The 27409-nt window shown below is 43.9% G+C and overlaps 1 protein-coding gene across 1 annotated transcript in view; it reads left to right on the top strand.

Moving 5' to 3' along the window:
* The first annotated feature begins 873 nt into the window (after nt 1-873).
* ANTXR1 (ANTXR cell adhesion molecule 1) overlaps nt 874-27409 on the top strand; it is a 214380-nt gene continuing 187844 nt past the window's right edge. Inside the window, exon 1 of the mRNA XM_073653634.1 lies at nt 874-1297. Coding sequence (XP_073509735.1) covers nt 1152-1297 — 146 coding nt within the window. The 5' untranslated portion in view covers nt 874-1151. The remainder of the gene's footprint in view (nt 1298-27409) is intronic.

Below are 27409 nucleotides of genomic sequence, written 5' to 3'. Positions count from 1 at the left end.
AAATATTGACTTTGCAAGTACAGTAATTGCTGTTAAGCACATTCAGGAGTATATGCAAATTGCCATTACAAAAAATGAAGCAGTAAACTTTGGAAAAATTACTATTTGTCTCATTCTCAATACTTTTGGCCATGACTGTACACTGCCTGCCTGCCTATATACACTGCCTGCCTGATATCTCTGTAAATGGATTAGTCCTCAGAAGGACTGTTTGTTGAGATGGATATGTGTAAGGTACTTGTTTTCTCCCTACACTACCTAATACACAATCAAATCTCTCCCTGACACAGCAGCAGCTCTCCCTACACTGTCTGATTGCGGAGTAGACTGACGAGCACGGTGGCGCCAGGTTCGATATAGACCTGATGATGCTGTGCGGCCAGCCAATCACTGTAATGCCACAACCAACATGGCTACAGCATTACAGTGAGTAGCAGGCAATCCCTGCATGTTCATTGGCTCTGTAATGAGCGCCAAACATGCAAGGAGGGGATCCGAACATCCGCCCCGAGCATCTCACATGTACTCGGCGAGGTCCGAGCATCTCAAGTACTGAGATGCTCAGGCGAGTACCAAGTACAGTACTTGTGAGTATGCTCGCTCATCACTACATCAGATCTTTCAGACTTGAGAAACATCCATTTGAGCAGCTCCCAAGTACTTTTAGGGACAGGAAACCCCCTTAAACTATTTCTTAAAAGCTTTAATAAATAATAAAAGGATCTTCAAACCACTTGGGCCAAAATGAGTAATGCACAAAACTGTATATTTCCTATTCCATCACAGATGTTGCATTCTGCTTTATCATCACAAGATGTCAGGATTTGTGCTATTCTTGTTCCATGCACTCAAAAATAAAAAAAATCTGCAGGTTTAGACAAAGCAAGTTTGTCAGGAAAAAGTTTTCATCCCATTAAACAGTGCACAGCGGTGCCTCCTCTGAGCAGCATACAAATGTAATGCAAATACTAGACAACAAGAAAGATATGAAGACAGAGCTGCACTAGCTCAGACAGAAGAAAGATAGAAGAAAAGCAAAAACTTGGAGAATTAAGGCTACATCTTCAAGTGGAGAGCACTCGGAAATCTGTGTGAATTGTGCACCTATAGGAAGAAACTTTAGTCCAGATTTCTGGAAGTTCAGACTAACTATGGCTGTATTATGCACCTTCCATTTGGGTTTAAAGCCCCTTCTACTTACTGTATTTCTTTTGGTTTGTGATGGTCAACGTAGTACTGAAGAAACTGGTGGACCTAAGTGCTATGGAGGTTTTGATCTGTACTTTGTATTGGACAAGTAAGTGCATTAATTACTTTGTAAAAGTTGTGTAGAAAGTATCCTTCTACCTTTTGCTTTAACAGACCAAAAGTAGAATGATGGGGTTTATGTCAGGAAAGAGGTTATTTGAGATGTTTCTCCAGAATAATAGTGGAAATTCTGCAGATTGACTCTCAGCTGCAGAAGTTTATTAGATCACTTATGCAGTTGGGTTGTTGGCCTAAAGTCAACAGAGGACTAAAGTTTACCGCTCCAGCTTTAGGTCAGCTCATGACCCACTTTAAGATGATGACCAGTAGGATATTTAAAGTAACCCAGTTCTACGTTCTCCAGAAGTTCCAAAACTTAGTCATTGGGATTATCTCAGGATATGTAATGACTTTAGATGATAGGGATCTTTTGTAAAGAGTCTTTTTTTCTGTTCTATTCTTTTTAACTTGGCATATGACTAACTTGGCATCTACGCAGAATTTGCAAATTAAAAGCAAGCTGGTAGAATTTCAGATGACTTGCACTATATTGCATGCAGATATAGAAAGTCAGAGATAGCCATATGACACTTATACTTATTGCGATGTGGTTTTTAACATACACAAGGTATATTATCTTGGATTAAAGAGTTATAATTATGCAAAAAGTATGCAAATCTGGTGACTAAAAAGGCAAAGAATAGTTGCAGCTGTTGGAGATATTCACTGTATGGATGGTATCGAGAAGCGAAGGTTGCAATGAACACGTAGATTGTTTTTTTTTTGCTAGTGAGAAAACAGAAATCTTTTTGCAGACCTACACATGCAGGGCAAATGGCATGCAGATGTGAGCTTGGAAAATAACAATGTGCATAATACCTTGACAGGCTGCATCACGTTCACCTCCTCCATACATGCTCACATGACATAATATCAAACTAGCACTAACATTGGTGATATAATCAGGTGAGTAGATGAAAGTGAACAATAATATAGATCCTGTAGATTCTGTGTAGGGCACTGCACTGTATCACCAACATGGCATGAGCCCATATGGGTTGCAAACTATTATGTGGCCAATTCAGCCCAGCTACATCTTTATATAATTGTCCAACTTCTATGCAAGTGTCTGGTTGAAGATTATTGAATACTAGTGCTATAGGCAGAACTACCAGGGTACTATAGGCAGAAATACCAGGGTACTATGGGCAGAAATACCAGGGAACTATAGGCAAAACTACCTGGGTACTATAAGCAGAAATACCAGGGAACTATAGGCAGAACTACCAGGGAACTATAGGCAGAACTACCAGGGAATTATAGGCAGAACTACTAGAGTAATATAGGCAGAACTACTAGAGTACTGTAGGCAGAACTACCAGGGAATTATAGGCAGAACTATTAAAGTACTATAGGCAGAAATAACAGGGAATTATAGGCAGAACTACTAGAGTACTATAGGCAAAACTACCAGGGAATTATAGGCAGGACCTCCTGGGCATTATCGACAGATCTAGCAGGGTACTATAGGCAGAACTACCAGGGTACTGTAGGCATAAGTACCTGCACACTATAGGCAGAACTACCAGGGAACTATATGCAGAACTAGCAAGGCACTATAGGCATAAGTACCTGGGCAATATAGGCAGAACTACCAGGGTACTATAGGCAGAACTTCCAGGGTACTATAGGCAGAACTACCAGGATACTATAGGCCGAACTACCAGGGTACTATAGGCAGAACTACCAGTGTACTATAGGCAGAACTACCAGTGTACTATAGGCAGAACTACCAGGATACTATAGGCAAAACTACCAGGATACTATAGGCAAAACTACCAGGACACTATAGGCAGGACCTCCAGAGTACTATAGGCAGAACTACCAGGGTACTGTAGGCATAAGTACCTGAACACTTTAGGCAGAACTACCAGGAAACTATAGGCAGAACTACCAGGACACTATAGGCAGGACTTCCAGGGTACTATAGGCAGAACTACCAGAATACTATAGGCAGAACTACCAGGGCATTATAGGCAGAACTACCAGGGCACTATAGGCAGAAATACCAGGATACTATAGGCAGAACTACCTGGGCACTATAGGCTGAACTACCTGGGCACTATAGGCAGAACTACCAGGTAACTATAGGCAGAACTACCAGGATACTATAGGCAGAACTACCTGGGCACTATAGGCAGAACTACCCGAGCACAATAGGCAGGACTACCAGGGAACTATAGGCAGAACTACCAGGACACTATAGGTAGAACTACCTGGGAACTATAGGCAGAACTACCAGGACACTATAGGCAGGACTTCCAGGGTACTATAGGCAGAACTACAAGAATACTATAGGCAGAACTACCAGTGCACTATAGACAGAACTATCAGAATACTATAGGCAGAACTTCCAGGGTACTATAGGCAGAACTACCAGGATACTATAGGCAGAACTACCAGTGTACTATAGGCATAACTACCAGTGTACTATAAGCAGAACTACCAGGATTCTATTGGCTAAACTACCAGGATACTATAGGCAAAACTACCAGGATACTATAGGCAAAACTACCAGGATACTATAGGCACGACATCCAGAGTACTATAGGCAGAACTACCAGGGTACTGTAGGCATAAGTACCTGAACACTATAGGCAGAACTACCAGGAAACTATAGGCAGAACTACCAGGACACTATAGGCAGGACTTCCAGGGTACTATAGGCAGAACTACCAGAATACTATAGGCAGAACTACCAGGGCACTATGGGCAGAACTACAAGGATACTATAGGCAGAACTACCTGGGCACTATAGGCAGAACTACCTGGGAACTATAAGCAGAACTACCCGGGCACAATAGGCAGGACTACCAGGGAACTATAGGCAGAACTACCAGGACACTATAGGTAGAACTACCAGGGAACTATAGGCAGAACTACCAGGGCACTGTAGGCAGAACTACCAGGGAACTATAGGCAGAACTACCAGGACACTATAGGCAGAACTACCAGGGCACTATAGGCAAAACTACCAGGGCACTATAGGCAGAACTATGAGGGTACTATAGGCAGAACTACCAGGGCACTATAGGCAGAACTACCAGGGCACTATAGGCAGAACTACCAGGGAACTTTAGGCAGAACTACCAGGACACTGTAGGCAGAACTACCAGGGTATTATAGGCAGAACTACCAGGATACTATAGGTAGAACTACCAGGACACTATAGGCAGAACTACCAGGGCACTATAGGCAGAACTACCAGGGCACTATAGGCAGAACTACCAGGGAACTTTAGGCAGAACTACCAGAACACTGTAGGCAGAACTACCAGGGTATTATAGGCGGAACTACCAGGATACTATAGGCATAACTACCTGGGTACTATAGGCAGAACTACCAGGGCACTATAGGCAGAACTACCAGGGCACTATAGGCTGAACTACCAGGGAACTTTAGGCAGAACTACCAGGACACTGTAGACAGAACTACCAGGGTATTGTAGGCAGAACTACCAGGATACTATAGGCATAACTACCTGGGTACTATTGGCATAACTACCTGGGTACTGTAGGCAGAACAACCAGGATACTGTAGACAGAATTACCAGGGTACTATGGGCAGAACTACCAGGGAACTATGAGCAGAACTACCAGGGTACTATAGGCAGAACTACCAGGGCACTATAGGCAGAAACACCAAAGCACTATAGGCAGAACCACCAGGGCACTATTGGCAGAACTACCAGGGTGCTATAGGCAGATTTACCAGGGTACTATGAGCAGAACTACTAGGGTGCTATAGGCAGAACTACCAGAGTTCTATGGGCAAAACTACCAGGGTACTATGGGCAGAACTACCAGGGTACTATAGGCAGAACTAGCAGAGTGTTATAGGCAGAATTACCAGGGCACTATAGGCAGAACTACCAGGGCACTATAGGCAGAACTATGAGGGTACTATAGGCAGAACTACCAGGGCACTATAGGCAGAACTACCAGGGCACTGTAGGCAGAACTACCAGGGAACTATAGGCAGAACTACCAGGACACTATAGGCAGAACTACCAGGGCACTATAGGCAGAACTACCAGGGCACTATAGGCAGAACTACCAGGGCACTATAGGCAGAACTATGAGGGTACTATAGGCAGAACTACCAGGGCACTATAGGCAGAACTACCAGGACACTATAGGCAGGACTTCCAGGGTACTATAGGCAGAACTACCAGAATACTATAGGCAGAACTACCAGGGCACTATGGGCAGAACTACAAGGATACTATAGGCAGAACTACCTGGGCACTATAGGCAGAACTACCTGGGAACTATAAGCAGAACTACCCGGGCACAATAGGCAGGACTACCAGGGAACTATAGGCAGAACTACCAGGACACTATAGGTAGAACTACCAGGGAACTATAGGCAGAACTACCAGGGCACTGTAGGCAGAACTACCAGGGAACTATAGGCAGAACTACCAGGACACTATAGGCAGAACTACCAGGGCACTATAGGCAAAACTACCAGGGCACTATAGGCAGAACTATGAGGGTACTATAGGCAGAACTACCAGGGCACTATAGGCAGAACTACCAGGGCACTATAGGCAGAACTACCAGGGAACTTTAGGCAGAACTACCAGGACACTGTAGGCAGAACTACCAGGGTATTATAGGCAGAACTACCAGGATACTATAGGTAGAACTACCAGGACACTATAGGCAGAACTACCAGGGCACTATAGGCAGAACTACCAGGGCACTATAGGCAGAACTACCAGGGAACTTTAGGCAGAACTACCAGAACACTGTAGGCAGAACTACCAGGGTATTATAGGCGGAACTACCAGGATACTATAGGCATAACTACCTGGGTACTATAGGCAGAACTACCAGGGCACTATAGGCAGAACTACCAGGGCACTATAGGCTGAACTACCAGGGAACTTTAGGCAGAACTACCAGGACACTGTAGACAGAACTACCAGGGTATTGTAGGCAGAACTACCAGGATACTATAGGCATAACTACCTGGGTACTATTGGCATAACTACCTGGGTACTGTAGGCAGAACAACCAGGATACTGTAGACAGAATTACCAGGGTACTATGGGCAGAACTACCAGGGAACTATGAGCAGAACTACCAGGGTACTATAGGCAGAACTACCAGGGCACTATAGGCAGAAACACCAAAGCACTATAGGCAGAACCACCAGGGCACTATTGGCAGAACTACCAGGGTGCTATAGGCAGATTTACCAGGGTACTATGAGCAGAACTACTAGGGTGCTATAGGCAGAACTACCAGAGTTCTATGGGCAAAACTACCAGGGTACTATGGGCAGAACTACCAGGGTACTATAGGCAGAACTAGCAGAGTGTTATAGGCAGAATTACCAGGGCACTATAGGCAGAACTACCAGGGCACTATAGGCAGAACTATGAGGGTACTATAGGCAGAACTACCAGGGCACTATAGGCAGAACTACCAGGGCACTGTAGGCAGAACTACCAGGGAACTATAGGCAGAACTACCAGGACACTATAGGCAGAACTACCAGGGCACTATAGGCAGAACTACCAGGGCACTATAGGCAGAACTATGAGGGTACTATAGGCAGAACTACCAGGGCACTATAGGCAGAACTACCAGGGCACTATAGGCAGAACTACCAGGGAACTTTAGGCAGAACTACCAGGACACTGTAGGCAGAACTACCAGGGTATTATAGGCAGAACTACCAGGATACTATAGGTAGAACTACCAGGACACTATAGGCAGAACTACCAGGGCACTATAGGCAGAACTACCAGGGCACTATAGGCAGAACTACCAGGGAACTTTAGGCAGAACTACCAGAACACTGTAGGCAGAACTACCAGGGTATTATAGGCGGAACTACCAGGATACTATAGGCATAACTACCTGGGTACTATAGGCAGAACTACCAGGGCACTATAGGCAGAACTACCAGGGCACTATAGGCTGAACTACCAGGGAACTTTAGGCAGAACTACCAGGACACTGTAGACAGAACTACCAGGGTATTGTAGGCAGAACTACCAGGATACTATAGGCATAACTACCTGGGTACTATAGGCATAACTACCTGGGTACTGTAGGCAGAACAACCAGGATACTGTAGACAGAATTACCAGGGTACTATGGGCAGAACTACCAGGGAACTATGAGCAGAACTACCAGGGTACTATAGGCAGAACTACCAGGGCACTATAGGCAGAAACACCAAAGCACTATAGGCAGAACCACCAGGGCACTATTGGCAGAACTACCAGGGTGCTATAGGCAGATTTACCAGGGTACTATGAGCAGAACTACTAGGGTGCTATAGGCAGAACTACCAGAGTTCTATGGGCAAAACTACCAGGATACTATGGGCAGAACTACCAGGGTACTATAGGCAGAACTAGCAGAGTGTTATAGGCAGAATTACCAGGGCACTATAGGCAGAACTACCAGAGTACTTTGAGCAGAACTACTAGGGTACTGAAGGCAGAACTACTAGGGTGCTATAGGCAGAACTACCTGGGTACTGTAGGCAAAACTACCAGGTTATTATAGGCAGAACTACCAGGGCACTATTGGCAGAATTACCATGGTACTATAGGCAGAAATACCAGGGTACTATAGGCATAACTACCATGGCATTATAGGCAAAACTACCAGGGCACTATAGGCAGAACTACCAGGGCACTATAGGTAGAACTACCAGGGCACTATAGGCAGAACTACCAGGGAACGTTAGGCAGAACTACCAGGACACTGTAGGCAGAACTACCAGGGTATTATAGGCGGAACTACCAGGATACTATAGGCATAACTACCTGGGTACTATAGGCAGAACTACCAGGGCACTATAGGGAGAACTACCAGGGCACTATAGGCTGAACTACCAGGACACTGTAGGCAGAACTACCAGGACACTGTAGACAGAACTACCAGGGTATTGTAGGGAGAACTACCAGGATACTATAGGCAGAACTACCAGGGCACTATAGGCAGGACTACCAGGGCACTATAGGCTGAACTACCAGGGAACTTTAGGCATAACTACCAGGACACTGTAGACAGAACTACCAGGGTATTGTAGGGAGAACTACCAGGATACTATAGGCATAACTACCTGGGTACAATAGGCATAACTACCTGGGTACTGTAGGCAGAACAACCAGGATACTGTAGACAGAATTACCAGGGTACTATGGGCAGAACTACCAGGGAACTATGAGCAGAACTACCAGGGTACTATAGGCAGAACTACCAGGGCACTATAGGCAGAAACACCAAAGCACTATAGGCAGAACCACCAGGGCACTATAGGCAGAACTACCAGGGTGCTATAGGCAGATTTACCAGGGTACTATGGGCAGAACTACTAGGGTGCTATAGGCAGAACTACCAGAGTTCTATGGGCAAAACTACCAGGGTACTATGGGCAGAACTACCAGGGTACTATAGGCAGAACTATCAGAGTGTTATAGGCAGAATTACCAGGGCACTATAGGCAGAACTACCAGGGTGCTATAAGCAGAACTACTAGGGTACTATAGGCAGAACTACCAGGGCACTATAGGCAGAACTACCAGGGTACTTTGGGCAGAACTACTAGGGTACTGAAGGCAGAACTACTAGGGTGCTATAGGCAGAACTACCCGGGTACTGTAGGCAAAACTACCAGGGCATTATAGGCAGAACTACCAGGGCACTATTGGCAGAATTACCATGGTACTATAGGCAGAAACACCAGGGTACTATAGGCAGAACTACCGGGATTCTGTAGGCAAAACTACCAGGGCACTATAGGCAGAACCACCAGGGTACCATAGGCATAACTTCCATGGCGCTATAGGCAAAACTACCAGGGCACTATAGGCAGAACTACCAGAGCATTATTTGCAGAACTACTAGCGTGCTATTAGCAAAACTACCAGGATATTATAGGCAGAACTACCAGGGTACTATAGGCAGAAGTACCAGGGCACTATAGGCAGAACCACCAGGGTAATACAGTCAAAACTACCAGGGTACTATAGGCAGAACTACCAGGGTACTATAGGCAGAACTACCAGGGTACTATAGGCAAAACTACAAGGATACTATAGGCAGAACTACGAGGGTGGTATAGGCAGAACTACGAGGGTGGTATAGGCAGAACTACCAGGATACTATAGGCAGAATTACCAGGGCACTATAGGCAGAACTACCAGGATACTATCGGCAGAACTACCCGGGCATTATAGGCAGACCTACCAAAGCACTATAGGCAGAACTACAAGGGCACTATAGGCAGAACTACCAGGGTATTATAGGCAGAACTACCAGGGCACTATAGGCAGAACTACCAGGGTGCTATAGGCAGAACTACCAGGGAACTATAGGCAGAACTACCAGGACACTATAGGCAGAAGTACCACTGTACAGCATTTTCGATAGTGCTCATCTGCATACCGTAGTTGGTGCTAAGTTATGATGGTGGAAGCAAAAATTTAAGGCTGGATTCAAATACTACAGGTTTGTTCCAGAATTTGGGTTGAAAAACTGGCATAAAAATTCTGCTATAAATTACAAGGCAAGATATCTGCAGCAGATTATAAATTTGCTGCAGATTTTGAGATCTCCCAAGTGCTCTATGCTGCGAATTTAATCTGCAATCTAATAAGTGACATATGCTGCTAAATCAGCGTTAAAATCCTCATTGGTATTTCATTGTAGATTTTGGCACTGATTTTTGGCTAGTTCCACATTGTAATATAAACTTATCTTTAAAATGACTGAAGATCACTGGAAGGAAGATTAGCAATAGACAATAGGGTGCAATAGGGTGCAAAGTGCAGACCGAAATAATCAGAAGCTTTTCATGAACTGATGGAGTGGGGCTCCAGGCATAGTTTTGCCACTAGTCCCCATGGTAATTTGTATACCACTGAATGGTATTATAGTCGGTATTATGAAGGTGTTTTAATGGGTCTAAAAAAAAATCACTGTTTTAAACATTTTTTCTTCTAAGTTTCCCCGTGAAATGTGAAGATTACTATGGATCAGTGCTGCCTGAGTGCACAGAGCTGGAGGCAGAGAATATAGCTGAGCCAGCTGTCTTCCTTCTTCAGCTGAGAGTGAGCCTGCATTCCTGCTGCAGACATGCCAGCTGCGCTCATGGAAGTTCTCTTAGAAATTTCTGGCCCATGGCAATATTAATGGAGATGTGTTGAGAGACAATCTATCGGCACGCTGAAAATCATTTATAAAACCTATGCAATCTATATTGTATCCTAATTCATTCACTACTGATCTATAAAACTAAATACATTCATCATGACGTCATCACATGCGTCGAGCTTCCCATATCCTTCTTCCTAGGAAACATCGGAAGTCAAAAAGTTCTAAGTTCTGTAGATAAATGTGTCTCATGAAAATGGCAGAAACTTATGTATGTGCCACATGTGCAAAAAGCTGAATTTGGCACAACTCATTGTGATGTCATGTTGCGCTATCTCTGGTTTTACATAGGCCTGCCAGTTGGCTTATATTTCAGGATTATTAATCAACATACACAAAGACTGACTGTAAATGACACAATTCAGTTTACGATTGTACACTTAGTCAGGGTCTGTTTTAATGATGACGGGCTCTGGTAAGGCCCCCTGCTTGTAACTTTTAGCCAAATTTACTTATGATTGTAAAATATATAATACCGCCATATAGTGCCAAGATAATACTGACCTATATAGCTCATACATTATACAGCATCAAAATAATCTTTCTCTGTCATGTAAATGGGCCATATAACAACGGAATTCAACTTTAATGTTATTCGGTGGCTTTAGTTTATTTCTATTTTTTTTTGTCCTTAGGGGCATTTAGGAAATGGAGGTCTAGGCAAGAGTCCTGTTTACCACACAGTCCACCAGCCCTATGTTTAATTTACAATTATTCTATACTTTATATCCATGGTGTTGATTCTGGAGACCACAGCAGTAGAGCACACATTTTGTCTATATGACGCGCCCAGGGGATGGGGACGACTCGGCGCCCGGGCCTTGCTGTTAGTTTTGGGGGACGCCACGGTGGCCGGCTCCCGAGGCCGTACCCTGGGGTCACTCTTAAAAAGGGAAGAAGGAATGGTGGGAAAAGGTATATGGGAAAGGGGGAAAGTTCGTAACGCCACCCATGGTGTCTGGTGAGGATCACCAGTGCTGCTACAGTCCTCTGAGGCCAGTGATCAGGCAGCTTAGATGGTGCGGCTCCCCACAGGTGGGACGGGGCCTCAGGGCAGCGTAGGAGAAGGGATGCAGGACAGAGGGGATCCAGCCGGGTCGGAGGAAGAATAGGCACACACACGACAGTTCACTTCAGTACCTTTTACTTTTGGTGTTTCAGGCACAATCCAGGGCACTGTAGGGTGAAGGGTGCATTTCAGGACTCTCCCCAGTGAGCGGGTGTGGGGCCTCCTGTTTCTTGCCTTTTCCTGTTAAGTTTATGACCTGCCTGGAGCTAGGCCTAACTTGGTCTCTGTCTTGCACCGGCTGACCTGGTGGTAGGGCCTTCTGTTGGAGTTCACACTCCCTGGTCTCTTGGGCCTCAGTGACTCCTGACCCTGGTATTACAGTCAGCTTTTGGTGTTCCTGGGACATGTAGTTCGCCAGGGGTTCCGGTTGTTTCTTCTAGTCCTAGAGATCCTTGCAGACCCGGACCCGGTGTCCGGTAAATGCTTGTGGGGTGAGCTGGTTAAGCTCCTCTGCCCCCTATGTAGTTCGCTTACTCCACTTGCCTTCAGGCATGCTCAGGGCCGTGACTAGGCTTCACACTGGCAGTAAGCCTCGCTACTCTTCACCGCTCTTATGGCGTCGGCACGCCTTAGGCTCACTAACCTGAGCTGAATGAGTCTGGACTGTGCTCCACTGCAGGTTGACCTCTCAGGCTCATCTACTGCAGGAACTGACTAGACTGCCTAGCTCCACCTTCCCTATTTATATCCCTAACGGGCTCCCTCTGGTGGTCTGAGGTGGAAGGTGGAGGTGTGTGTATGCTGTGAGGGCCTCTTGTGGAGGAATCCGTCCATGCACCCCTCTAGGATCTGTGGCACTAATGCGCAGCAGGGGCGCCACATTTACAGTCCCATATCTGGGTATCATTAAAGGGGTATTCCCATCTCCAAGATCCTATGCCAGTGTGTAGTAGGTGTAATAATATTATTAGTAAATACCTCCAATTAGAAATGTAGTATAGTTCTTCTGATTTCCTGTGTCTCTTTCCTCATGTGCAGAGCATTGCAGGACTCTAGGTATCCATAGTTACGACCACTAGCGACTAGCTGTCACTATATCAGTGGTCGTAACCAGGGCCAGCTCCAGGTTTTCATGGGCCCTGGGTGAAAGAGTCTCAGTGGGTCCCTTTAACACATACCACGATTCATGATGCACAGATACTGCAGAGAAATATGTATATATAGTACAATGCCGAAGATTTCACTTACTTCTTACATTACATGAGTGATATCTATTGTAAATTCTACAATAGCTGAGTTACTGGCGAATCCTCGCAGCGCACAGTGCAGACAGGACAGTATAGTCCTCCATACAGTATTATGGGCACCACATACTCCTTAACTATATAAAATATAACTTTTAATAGATAAATTTAAAATAATTTTTGTAAGACAATTATAATGGAGACAATGTGCAAGTACTCCCCAGGTCGGAGTAACAACTAAGTAGGAGAGTAAAACACGTCACCCGGGTGGCGTACCAAACCCTGTTCATAGAGGATCATTCAAATTTACCTCGATGAAACAGGGTCTCTGTGCAACGTCCAAAAATCAAGTGGACAAAGTTAGACGTTTCTCAAATAATCAAATAGTGTGAAAATCCTACTCATAGCAAAAAAAAAAGTCTTTAAATGTTTGGAAAAACGTTTCTCATATGCGTTCAAGAATAGTTAAGGTAGAAATATGACAATAACATCATTAATGGAAAACGTTTATCAACCATATAGAAAAACATTTAGAAAATTGAATAAAAGTAATGGAACGTCCTCACCCAATATGTGGAGTAGTACACGTCACAGTCGGGAAATAAGGACAAAATATTTCCTGAAGGGGAAACCGGTGGGTAGGCAATAGTCCAGGGGAGGCGCATTTTTCTGCCCCTATTATTTCCCTACAAGGACTGCACTATCCCTGTGCCCCTTTACTCCTGCCCTAACAAGGAGAGTCCACATCTAGACTGCTCTAGTATCCCTGTGCTTGCCCTGTAGTCCTGACGCGTTTCTTCCTTTTGGAGTCATCAGGGGAACCTATTGTGTAGCACCATAGAGGCTAAGCTGTCTCAACATGATAAAGCATAACTGTCTTCACTGATCTCAGGTGAAGCAGTGCTATAGCACAGAGGAGGAGTTTATAAATGAAGCTAATATTCAAATGATCAGGTGGATATGAGTCCACTTCTAATTGCCAATAGTGTCAAACCCAACAGTTTATTGTATAAGTGTAAATAACACTCCGGACAGTGGCATGCGGTAGTGTGTGAAACGCACGCTCACCTAGTGGAACGCAGGCCACTTCCGGTGAAGTCATATCCGGTGGAGTGAGCGCAGCAGCGCATGAGACTCAAGCTGAGACTGTGGAACGCAACGGATGTCACTTCTGGTGACGATATTTCCGGCGGCGTTCCCCTAAGCAGCCTCATCGCCGGTCAAGCAATCACAGCACTAGTTACAGCATCATAGCCAGAGGAGCTCAAAAAGCCGCGTCACTCAAGGCCATATCCTGACACAGGCGCGGGACCATTCACACAATGTTCCAATTCACACCGGCGTCGCATAGAATGCAGATCCACAGCTGACCCCAATAAGAATACATGGAGGGGGCAGAAACCGCACATGTATACACACATGGCTCGTTTATAAAATGGATAGCATTATTAACAAGTTATTGCCTCCTGTGTATACAGAGGAAGGGGGCCACATGATATAATATATTGTTATAGTGTCCACGCCAAAATGATTAGGGATTAACACTATATTGGCTATGTGTATAATAAAGAGTAAATTGAACGCTGGTATTAAGAGTCATATAGATACAGAGTAATAGGATTACCTCTGGCGGTACAAGGCCAAAGACAGAGACATAATTGTGCGACGTAAGCCGGTATTGTGCAACGTAAGCCAGTATTAAATTGATCAGGATGAAGAAACAAAAGAGTAAGATCACAAAGTGGAAGGCAACCAGAAGGATATAGACCTTTAAATAAAGCAATTATAAGTACATTGCTTATTTAATCCTAATGGTGACACTGTATTAAGATGAAAAATCCATCTAGTCTCAGCCTGCAATATCAATCTGTCCTAATTTCCGCCTCTCTGGGGTTTAGGAATATGATCAATCCCCATAAATTTAATCAATTTCATATTTCCGTTATGGTACAGGTTCATGTGTCTAGCAAGTGAAGTGTCTCTTTGATGTTCAACATCACCAACATGTTCACCTATACGGCGACTAAACTCCCGGATGGTCTTGCCTACGTATTCAAGGCCACAGATACATGTCGCTTTATAGATCACACCCTGGGTTCGACAATTAATAAAGGATCTTATGTCATAATTTTTCTTTGTGACATTGCCCACAAAGCTCGAACCTGTCTGAACAAATCAGCAAGACACACAACTGCGGCATTTATAACGCCCCTTATGATTTTCAAGCCATGTAGGGGTTCTAGAAATTTGAAAGTGACTTTGGTCAAATCGGTCACTGAGGGATCTTCCCTTTCTGTATGTTATTAAGGGATTGTCCGTCAGTAAAGTCCCAATATCAGAGTCCATTTTTAGGATAGCCCAATGTTTGTTAAAAATTTCCCTGACCTGTTGGGCTTCATTATCAAAGGTGGTAATGAACCGGAAAGATTAAGTGGTGGTAGATCTCCTCCGGTGTACAAGCTGGCTCGATTGAGTCTGACGTCTAGCATGATGATAGGCTTTCCTCAAGATATAGTCCGGATAGCTCCTAGCCCTGAACCTCTCTCTCAGATCCCTGGCTTGAAATTTAAAAGTAGTGGTGTCAGTACAATTTCTCCTCAGTCTCAGATACTGTCCTTTGGGTATACCCATTTTTAAATGTTTGGGGTGACTGCTATCCCACTGTAATAGGGAGTTTGTCACTGTCGGTTTTCTGTGGGTACATGTGGATAATTCGCCTACAAATGTTTTTGGTAATCAGTTGATCCAGAAAAGGTAATTCTGATGTCTCTAGTACAGAGGTAAAAAACATTCCTATATCATTCTCATTGAGAGCCGAGATGAACTTACTAAAGTCCTGTCGACCACCATTCCACACTAAAAACACATCATCAATGTAACGTGTCCAAAATTTTAGTCTGGAGGTGTGTTCGTCCAGGAGACCCCCAAAGACCCTCGTGTCTTCCCACCAGCCCAGGAACAGATTTGCGTAGGTGGGCGCACAAGGGCTACCCATCGCGGTGCCCCTGAGCTGGTGGTACACTTTATGGTCAAACAAGAAGTAGTTCCGCATTAGGCAAAATTCCAACAGTTTAATGACAAAACTCATTATGGGCCTGATATTGACATCCCCTAGAACTGAGAAAGTAACGCACTGTTTGCAAACCCTTCTCATGAGGAATCGAAGAGTAGAGGGATTCAACGTTAATACTCCCAATCATCACTCCAGGTTCGACGGATAGTCCCTCCAATTTCCTCAACAGGTCAGGGGTATCACGAACAAAAGATTGTAGTGACGTGACAAAGGGTTTTAGGACTTTATCCAGATTAATGCCACAGTTCTGTGTCAAACTGCCTATTCCCGAGACAATGGGTCTACCCTTCAAGGACCTTCAGAGGGCAGTAAAAGGTTGCAGTGACTGCATGTTGGGGTAGAAGAAAATCATATTCCGTTTTGTTAATAACCTTTTTAGAGAGGCCCTCATCAAGTAATCTCTTAAGTTAATTGGTATATACAGTGGTAGGGTTATGGGCTAAGATTTCATAGCCTGGCGGTCACTGAGAAGGTCCTCACAAATTTGTTTATAATGAGGAGTATCTAGGACAACCACATTGCCATCTTTGTCGGAAGGTTTAATGACAATGTGGCTGTCCTGTTCCAAACCCCTCAGGGCCGCCATCTCCGCCCCACTGCAATTAAATGTGGTGAACCTAGGTGATGCGGACAGTTCCCTCAGGTCATTGGAAACAGGGTTACAGAAAATGTCATTGGCTGATACATCACTAGAAGGTGCTGGATTTTTAGTACTCTTAGTTTTTAGAGAGGTAAATGGACCCATGCCCAAATGGTTGGGGTCCATATTTTTGATACTGTTCAGTAGTCTAACATCAGAGAATATTTAATTTGGGATACCCATATCTTGACAAATACGTTTATCCTGTCTACAGAAGTGTTTTCTCCATCTCAGCTTGCGAAGGAACAGGTGGAGGTCCCTGGTCGCCCCAAATAGATCAAAATTAGAGCTAGGGACGAAGGATAAACCCTTACTTAGGACTGCCATTTCAGAATGATTCAGGTTCTTTTTAGATAAATTATTGAGCTGTATGTTAGATTTCAGATCTTGTTCTGCTGCATGCAGTTCCTCAGAGGGTAATTCTGTTCTAAAAAAAGGGGAGCTAAAGGGTCTATAATGGTGATCACGAGATTTAAATCCCCCTCGTCGGCCTCTTCCTCTACCTCTCTGAGGTTGTCCTCTGCCCTCTGAATCTGAGCTTTGTGGGCAATGTCACCAAGAAAAATTATGACATAAGATCCTTTATTAATTGTCGAACCCAGGGTGTGATCTATAAACGACATGTATCTGTGGCCTTGAATACGTAGGCAAGACCATCCGGGAGTTTAGTCGCCGTATAGGTGAACATGTTGGTGATGTTGAACATCAAAGAGACACTTTACTTGCTAGACACATGAACCTGTATCATAACGGAAATATGAAATTGATTAAATTTATGGGGATTGATCATATTCCTAAACCCCAGAGAGGCGGAAATTAGGACAGATTGATATTGCAGGCTGAGACTAGATGGATTTTTCATCTTAATACAGTGTCACCATTAGGATTAAATGAGCAATGTACTTATAATTGCTTTATTTAAAGTTCTATATCCTTCTGGTTGCCTTCCACTTTGTGATCTTACTCTTTTGTTTCTTCATCTTGATCAATTTAATACTGGCTTACGTTGCACAATACTGGCTTACGTCACACAATTAAGTCTCTGTCATTGGCCTTGTACCGCCAGAGGTAATCATATTACTCTGTATCTATATAACTCTTAGTACCAGCATTCAATTTACTCTTTATTATACACATAGCCAATATAGTGTTAATCCCTAATCATTTTGGCGTGGACACTATAACAATATATTATATCATGTATATGTGTCACCCTACCTGGATGCCACAAGTGTAATAAAGCTGTGTCTGAGAGCAAGGGGGAGGTTCTCTGGTTAGGGGAACATTAGCATGCAATGCCTCCTGTCTCAGGCCAGTAGGGGGAGCAGGCTGCCCCTATAAAAGCTGGTGCTGGGTCAGGGTTAGAGAGAACTGGAAAGCCTGTCTCAGCTCTGAGACGTGTCCCAGAGTGGAGCAGGGACAGAAAGTTGATTGCACCTAAGAGGAAGTGTGGCAGTAGGAGAGAGCCACCAGCCAGAGACAAGAGGCAAAGAGAGCCTGTCTTGGCAGAAAGAGGACTTCATTTACCAGACTTTGGTGTCTGAGGCTGGAAGGATTCCACATCCCCCAGCAGAGAACCAGTTCGCAAGGGACTGTACATTCCTTGGCCTAAGAAGCCTGGAGGCCCTGCCACAACCGAAGGGACCAGTAAAGCCATACAAGGCTGGGAGCAGAAAGGAACCCACGTCGCAGGCCATACAGGCGAGAAAGCTCGGAAACGTGGGCTGTTATCCTATCAGGAGGAGATAGTCAGAAGGAGCGCAGAAAGCACGGTAGGCCTACACCCTCACCCTGACCAGGGCCAATTTCCCCGTTGCTCTCAGACATCCAGGTCCCCTCCTAGCTGGGACTGTTTGTGGGTCAGTTTACCTGTTAGTAAAGACCCTGGACTGCAACCTGTTGTCTGTGTGCTCCTTGCTCCTCCAGCACTACCATCACTCCCACCATCCACTATACTGCCCTGGGGCCGCACTCTTCCCGTGGGGAGTCACACTACCATAGCTGCACACCTCATCAGCCCCAGCGGTCTGCATGCAGCGGCGGTTCCTAATAACCGCAATCCACGGGTGGCGTAGTCGGACATAATCAATATAACGGACTACCACTGGCCTGACCACCCTGAGACACGGAACCGGGTTGCCACTACTACTCCCATCGTTCCCTATTGCCCGGATCCGAGTGCCCCACGGCCCAAGGGGCGAGTCAGCTTTGGCGTAGTCGGCAGGATCAATATAACGGACTACCACTGGCCTGACCACCCTGAGCCACGGAACCGGGTTGCCACTACTACTCCCATCGTTCCCCCTATTGCCCGGATCCGAGTGCCCCACGGCCCAGGGGGCGAGTCATATACACAGGAGGCAATAACTTGTTAATAATGCTATCCATTTTATAAACGAGCCATGTGTGTATACATGTGCGGTATCTGCCCCCTCCATGTATTCTTATTGGGGTCAGCTGTGGATCTACATTCTATGCGACGCCGGTGTGAATTGGGACATTGTGTGAATGGTCCCGCGCCTGTGTCTGGATATGGCCTTGAGCGATGCTGCTTTTTGAGCTCCTCTGGCTATGATGCTGTAACTGGTGCTGTGATTGCTTGACCGGCGATGAGGCTGCTCAGGGGAACGCCCACGTAAAAATCGTCACCGGAAGTAATGTCCATTGCGTTCCACAGTCTCAGCTTGAGTCTCATGCGCTGCTGCGCTCACTCCACCGGATATGACTTCACCGGAAATGGCCTGGGTTCTACTAGGTGAGCGTGTGTTTCACACACTACCGCATGCCACTGTCCGGAGTGTTATTTACACTTATACAATAAACTGTTGGGTTTGACACTATTGGCAATTAGAAGTGGACTCATATCCACTGATCATTTGAATATTAGCTTCATTTATAAACTCCTCCTCTGCGCTATAGCACTGCTTCACCAGAGATCAGTGAAGACAGTTATGCTTTATCATGTTGAGACAGCTTAGCCTCTATGGTGCTACACAATAGGTTCCCCTGATGACTCCAAAAGGAAGAAACGCGTCAGGACTACAGGGCAAGCACAGGGATACTAGAGCAGTCTAGATGTGGACTCTCCTTGTTAGGGCAGGAGTAAAGGGGCACAGGGATAGTGCAGTCCTTGTAGGGAAATAATAGGGGCAGAAAAATGCGCCTCCCCTGAACTATTGCCTACCCACCGGTTTCCCCTTCAGGAAATATTTTGTCCTTATTTCCCGACTGTGACGTATACTACTCCACATATTGGGTGAGGACGTTCCATTACTTTTATTCAATTTTCTAAATGCTTTTCTATATGGTTGATAAACGTTTTCCATTAATGATGTTATTGTCATATTTCTACCTTATCTATTCTTGAACGCATATGAGAAACGTTTTTCCAAACATTTAAAGACGTTTTTTTTTTGTTATGAGTAGGATTTTCACTCTCACACTATTTGATTATTTGAGAAACGTCTAACTTTGTCCAATTAATATTTGGACGTTGCACAGAGACCCTGTTTCATCTAGATAAATTTGAATGATCCTCTATGAACAGGGTTTGGTACGCCACCCGGGTGACCTGTTTTACTCTCCTACTTAGTTGTTACTCCGACCTGGGGAGTACTTGCACATTGTCTCCATTATAATTGTCTTACAAAAATTATTTTAAATTTCTCTATTAAAAGTTATATTTTATATAGTTAATGCCCTTGCTGTAACCTCTTGATGACTGGGTATGAGATATATATTTGAAAACAAATCTAAATATTGCTATTTACACACTACATACACCTCCATACAGTATTATGGGCACCACATAGTCCTCCATACAGTATTATGGCCACCACATAGTCCTCCATACAGTATTATGGCACCACATACTCCTCCATACAGTATTATGGGCACCACATAGTCCTCCATACAGCATTATGGGTACCACATAGTCCTACATACAGTATAATGAGCCCTATATAATGCTCCATACAGTATACTGAGCCCCATATATTGCTTCTTACAGAATAATGAGCCCCATATATTGCTCCATATAGAATAATGGGCCTCATATAATGCTCCATACAGAATAATTTGCCCTGTATAATTCTCCATACAGAATAATGGACCCTATATAATGCTCCATACAGTATAATGAGCCCCATATATTGCTTCTTACAGAATAATGAGCCCCATATATTGCTCCATACAGACTGATGGGCCTCATATAATGCTCCATACAGAATAATTGGCCCCGCATAATGCTCCATACAGAATAATGGACCCCATATAATGCCTCATACAGAATAATGGGCCCCATATAATGTTCCATACAGAAAAATGGGCCCCATATAATGCTCCATACAGAAAAATGGGCCCCATATAATGCTCCATACAGAATAATGGACCCCATATAATGCCCCATAGAGAATAATGGGCCCCATATAATTCTGCATATAGAATATTGGACCCCATATATTGCATCATACAGAATAATGGGCCTCATATAATGCTCCATACAGAATAATTGGCCCCGTATAATGCTCCATACAGAATAATGGACCCCATATAATGCTCCATACAGAATAATGGCCGGCATATAATGCTCTATACAGAATGGGCCCCATATAATGCTCCATACAGAGTAATGGGCCCCATATAATGCTCCATACAGAATAATGGCCCCATATAATGCTCCATACAGAATAATGGACCCCATATAATGTTCCATGTAGAATAATGGGCCCCATACATAGCTCCATATAGTATGGGCCCCATATAATGCTCCATACACTACGGGGGTTATAAATTGCTCCATACATAAAAACAATCAAATACTTACCTCTCCTCATTCCCCGCTGCAGCTGCAGTACTCTGAACTCCTCAGCGTCTTAACGCTCTCTGCACTGTGACTGCTCAGAGCAGAAAAGCAGAGGGCGCACTGTAGTGATGTCATCATGCCCTCTGCCCTGAGACATCACAGAGTCAGAAAACGCGGAAGACACTGGAGCTGCAGTGGAGCAGGAAGAAGTAAGTATTGCAAGTGTCAGGGCCATAAGCAAGCTAAGCAAGCAGGGGGACTCACTCGCAGGCGCTGGCACCGGGCTCCCTCGACTCACGGGCCCCATAGCGTGTCGGTGAACCCGACGGCGAATGGGCCCCCCTGCTTGGTCTTGGTCAAGGCTCTGGTACTTGTCTGGGAGTGCTAAGTGGTGACGCCAGCCCTGGTTGTAACCATGGATACCTAAGGTCCTGCAATGCCTGCACATGAGGAAAGAGACATAGCAAATCAGAAAAACTATACTACATTTCTAATTGGAGATATTTGCTATTATTATTTTTATTATTAATATTATTATTAATAAACCTAATACATATTGGGATAGGATATTGGAAATGGGAATACTCCTTTAAATATATAAGGCCATATCACAACTAATGGACAGGACATTTTAGCTCATAAGATATTAGAAGGTTAATGCTACACGTCTACTTCATAAGTTAATACAGCTTGACACCTCATATGGAGCCTTTTGTAAAATGTTTCCTTAACTTAGGTTAGGAGAACGATATATGTTTAGTGGTGGTTTTAATAATGGACATTTTGGAGAACGTATGACCCACATTCTGCTGAGCAGGTCGGATCCTGGTGGTTTGACCCCTACTGATGGCACATTGATAGCCTTTCACTTCTGTTTTATATACTAAACCTGTTATTGGCTGCTCTGAAATCCAGCTCTGGCCCAGGTGGACCCAACTGCTTGCGCATTACATGATCAGCTATTTATTCGAATAACAGGCAAATAATCCTATGTTTCTTCTACATGGCCAATATAAGCCGATCATCATAGGGCAAAACAGTCAACTTGTTGTTCAAAAAGGGTTCTTGTAGTGAAATAATGTCCCACTACAGAGGTCCCAGAAACTGTACTATAGAGATTGGTTTGGCCTTCAAACTGGAGACCCAGTAGTCACAAGTGGTCATCACTAATGACCCATTTTCAACCACGCTGAACCATTACAAAATCCATACCCTGTAAAACAAATCCCCATAACCTACCATCTTAGATGGTCAGTGGTTGTTGATGTTAATTGCTGGGAGTCTGGAACACAACAAATTTCCGATATGGAGTGGTTAGACATTGACCTTAGACAACCCCTGAAAACTGGTGTGGACTTTAACTTTTTCCAAGAGGAAATAAAAGATTGTTTATTGGATGGAGAGTGCCAGCGGTGTTACTGAATGTTTGCTGCCAATGAGCTCTTGGTTGGTTTCTTCTTGACTTACTCACAACCTAATAGGCTATAATGCCCAAGAGACAACCATGGGTGGAACAACTGGCTGAACATCATGGAAGATGTAGTTCAGCATTAGAAAGTTTGCCAAGTGTTTTATTTCTGACCTAGAAAGTGGCTGCACTGAATATCCTCCGATCAGGCGTCCAAAAAGTTTCCAAGAGCTGCCAGTTCCTAGTGCTGCCACCTAGCGGAATGAGTTGCATTAACAACTTGACCACTAAGAATAATATTCACTTGCAATAAATAGCAATAGATTTCGGCACAGGCCAATATTGAATTGTGTATGTGCTCTGGTGGATGTATGATGTTAATCCAAAGAATCTTGCCAGAAAATAAAATACTATGGATATCCCTTGGATTAAAAGCTAATACTTCTCAGTTGCTCACAAATTAGATGCAGAGGTTGTGAAAAGAGTAAACCCTATCTTGATGTTTAAACCATTCTGGTTATTTAAAGAGAATGGATCCAAGATGTGAAATGTAATCTTCCCCCAATCTCGCTCTTACGTAGGTCCCTATGCACTCAATTACTGCTCTCAGGAATATTTAAAGGCACAGATCAACAGAGGATCTTAGAGTTTTTTAAGTGTTGTGTCACCTTGGGGGAATCTGCTAAAAAAATATATCTCGGAAATCCTCAAATGGCAAATTCCTTATCTAGTGATTTTGTTTTTAATTGTTATACTTTAAAATATAAAATTCTTATTTTTTTCTCCAATTACAAAATTGACTGCCTTTTATTTGGATAGGCCATCAATATCAGATTAGTAGAGATCCAGCTTTTATCACTCCTACCGATCAGCAAAATCTCCTTTTGATAGTGGCACAGCCTGGTATTACAGCACAATACAACTTAGTAAAATATTAAGTTATCTCTTACCCATAGGTTCATGGATAATTTACTGATTGCTTGGGGTTCGATTACTGGAAACTACATGGATCCTGATATTGGGTCTCTGGAGCTTGGGAACCAAGGTCTTTAAAGCCCAATCTGGAATGGAGTAAAGATGCAAATGCTCAACATCTGCCAAGCTTATTGTCTATGGCAGTGACGGAGAAAGGTGAGCACATAGATAATGAATGGGGAGATCGAGCATGTGCATCTCTGCTCTATTCAAGATGGGACTCTGCAGTGCCTGGTTCCCATATTCCAGAGCCCCATTATCAGGGTCCAAGCAGTCAGATCTCCAGTGACCAATAATTTATCCCATATCCTATTGGTAGGGGATAACTTAAAGTGGTTGTCCACTACTTTTACATTGATGCCATATCCATAGGATAGGGATCAATGTATGATCGGCTGGGGTCCAGCACGACATTAATGCTGTCTGTTAATGGGGATGGCTGACTTCTGACTTCATTAGCTAAGCCAGGCGTCTTTCCAGTTTGAGTGAACAATGGGATTTTTCAGGTTTCAGCTCTGAAGCAAGCAGAATTGTAAATGTAGCTCTGGTCAGCTTTTAAAGGGAATCTGTCGGCAGGTTTTTGTAATGTAATCTATGTAATCTGAGGGCAGCATGAGGTAGGGACTGAGATACTTTCAGGGATACATCACTTATTAGCTTGTGTGCTGTTGTTTCAATACAATGAGTGTTTAATCAGCAGAAGATTATCACTGTCTGGAATACAGCTCTCGTGAATCCTAGTCTGACTCCGCCCCCAGAACTGATAAGCAGCTCACTGTCACTATACAATGTACACAGAAAGCTGTGGTGGGGGCGGAGTTAGCTTTCTGAGCTCTGCTACATACTACAACTAAAAACTCTGTGTCACAACTGCTGCACCCAGTAAACTAAGTGATACATCACTGGAATCAGAGTCTCTTTTCCTACATTATGCTGCTCTCAGATGAGGTAGCAAAAACTTGGTGACAGATTCCCTCTAATCCAGAATCAGTACAAAAAAAATAAGTAATCCAAACTATTTTGAGTTATTGAACTTTTTAAATTAAGTAAAATTGTGCACAGGCATTCATTCTCTTTCTGATTATTTTTGTTTTTACTTTAATCAGATGAAGTAAAAAAAAGAAGTCTACCATAGAAAGGGTTAAATTGTCAAGTGTTGGAAATAGTCAAGATTTATTTTAAGAAAAATGATCTGCATCCTGTCTTTGGGCACTATTACTCTTTTTTTTTTTTTGCCTGAATACTTTATTGTCCCCATCGGAAATACATAGTATTAAAGAGTGAAGATGATATTGACTTTGGGTGGTTTAAGATTTGTATAAATCCTAAGGGGTGCAACTGGATGAAAGTGGACTGATCAGGACATTCCTATCTAAAATAAACCACCGCGCTATGCGCTCACAAAAGGAATTATTTTCTGAGACAACATATTTAAATTGTCTTCAAACAGTGGAAGTGGGGCGGCCATTTTTTTATAAGAATTTAGTAGAAGCTATATGATCACATGAGATTAAAAAAACTTGGCTATTTTTCAGAGAATTTGGGTTGTCTCCAGTATTACAACCCAGCCACATTTACAGTATATGAATGAGACTTAAAGGGGTAGTCCCATCTCCAAGATCCTATCCCAATATGTAGTAGGTGTAATAATAATAATATTAGCAAAGACTTCCAATTAGAAATGTAGTATAGTTTTTCTGATTCGCTATGTCTCTTTCCTCATGTGCAGGCATTGCAGGACCTTAGGTATCCATGGTTATGTCCACTGATAAAGTGACAGTTAGCTAGCTGCCAGTGGTCATAACCGTGGATACCTAAGGTCCTGCATTGCCTGCACATGAGGTATGTGGCATAGTGAATCAAAAATACTATGCTACATTTCTAATTGAAGATATTTGCTAATATTACAATTACACCTACTACATATTGGGATACAAGCTTGGAGCTGGGAATACCCCTTTAACTGTAATACCAGACAGAACCTATGAACAGGAGTGGCGCTGTTTTGGAAGAAAGTGCACAGGTTTTGAAATCTTATAAAACCTGGTTAGCTTCTTTTCCACAGGAGTCTTGCAAAGCTTATTCTTTCAGGTATGAATCTATGACACTATTTCTGCTCATATTATACCTGCGAGCAGATTTGAATCCATTTAAGTCATGGTATATTATAATTATGGGCAGAAATGATTGAGTGATAGAAAACTTGTAATTAATATTTGGGTGAGCGGTGTCACCTTTTAGTCGACTTGACATAATTATATTTTTCCACTTTGTACAAAATCTTCTGTTGAAACTGGTCAAATGGGGACAATTGCTGGAAGCACGTTCTGCATTCTCCATGGTAAAAAAAAATAAAAATGTAGCGATCTGTATAGTTCTATTCTTCTCTTATAATTCTGTAATGCATACTTAAAGGTGTATGCCTGGATGATACTTCTCACGGATCAGTTCTTCATAGTTTTCAAGGTCTTTGTAGCTGTTGAACGGAAAGTTTTGGTGTTTAATTGCAAAGAAGGAAAACGCGTTGGGCTCATATGATCATAAAATGGGTACCTCAGCTCTTTAGGAAAGTTATCCACCTGTGTGATAATCGCGTATCTTTTGCCATATTAAAACAATAAATCATTTATGGACAGGCGTTTTTACTTACAGTCCTGATTTAGCTGGGGCAGTCAGGAGACCCAAATCAAGAAAGGGGCAGACTGTTTTTTAAATCTCATCTCAAATCTCATCTCTTGTCTGTGCTTTTTGAATCACTCCCAGGAGGTCCTGGGATGTAGTCTTAAAGGGGTATTCTTAAGTTGTCTCTTGAGCAGTTCAGAGCCATGCAATCTCCTTACTGCCATTTATGCAAGCATTGAATATATGACATTTGAATTGCATTACAGCTATATAGAATATACTTATACATATGAAGGTACTTAGAGCCAAAATTTGGCCAATTCATGGGTGCCCTTCAAGGTGACATTTCTTTGATGGGACCCTAAACCTAATATTTATCAAACATGCCTCTCCGTGCTATAAGCTTATGATGCGCCCCCTGGACCGTGGGGTACCCAGTGCTGGGCCGGTAGATGCTCGGGGTTGTAGTCACAGTGGCATGACCCGGTCCGTGACCCAGGGCGGTCAATCCAAGGGGAATTGTATATGGGTTTTATTAAAGAGTCCGACTACGCCACCTGTGGAATGCGGCTAAAGGGGGCCACCGCTGCGGAACAGTCCTCTGAAGCTGGTGGTATTGCAGTAAGGGTATTATTACTCCCCACAGGAAGAGTTAGCTTCAGGGCAGTGTGTGGATGTTGGTGGTTGTGCTGGGCATTGTAGTGCAGTGAGGGATGGCGCAGCAAGGAACACAGAGACAAGATAGTGCAGTCCCAGGGTCTTTACTCACAGTTGTTGCAGTACAGATTACAGAGCTCAATGTAATTGCCCACGTCTCAGTCCACCCCCAGATAGCTCCGGAGTACTTATCAGGACCCCCTTCTGTGTCCTTCCTCTGGCCTTTTCCCTGCACCTCACACCTAGTGACTCCAATCCAGTACCCGCGGGCCTTGGCGGGCGATGTATGTTCCGTCCCCTGGGTCCTATATGGCTACCTTCTCGGTGAGACTGGCGTGGACTTGTGGCTACAGGACATAAAGTTCTGCAGCCTCCGGTTTCTAGCTGAGACTTGCAATCTTCTACTAGTTGAGGGATCCGGTTCCCTTCTGATGGCCAAACCCCTCCACCTCCCGGTAGATTCGGGCGTACATGTGGCCTCCAG

Source organism: Phyllobates terribilis, unplaced genomic scaffold (genome assembly GCF_046119375.1).
Source record: "Phyllobates terribilis strain yellow unplaced genomic scaffold, ASM4611937v1 Scaffold_11__3_contigs__length_659146591, whole genome shotgun sequence".
In the NCBI taxonomy this organism is placed as follows: domain Eukaryota; kingdom Metazoa; phylum Chordata; class Amphibia; order Anura; family Dendrobatidae; genus Phyllobates; species Phyllobates terribilis.
This window is presented reverse-complemented; position numbering and strand designations above follow the sequence as displayed.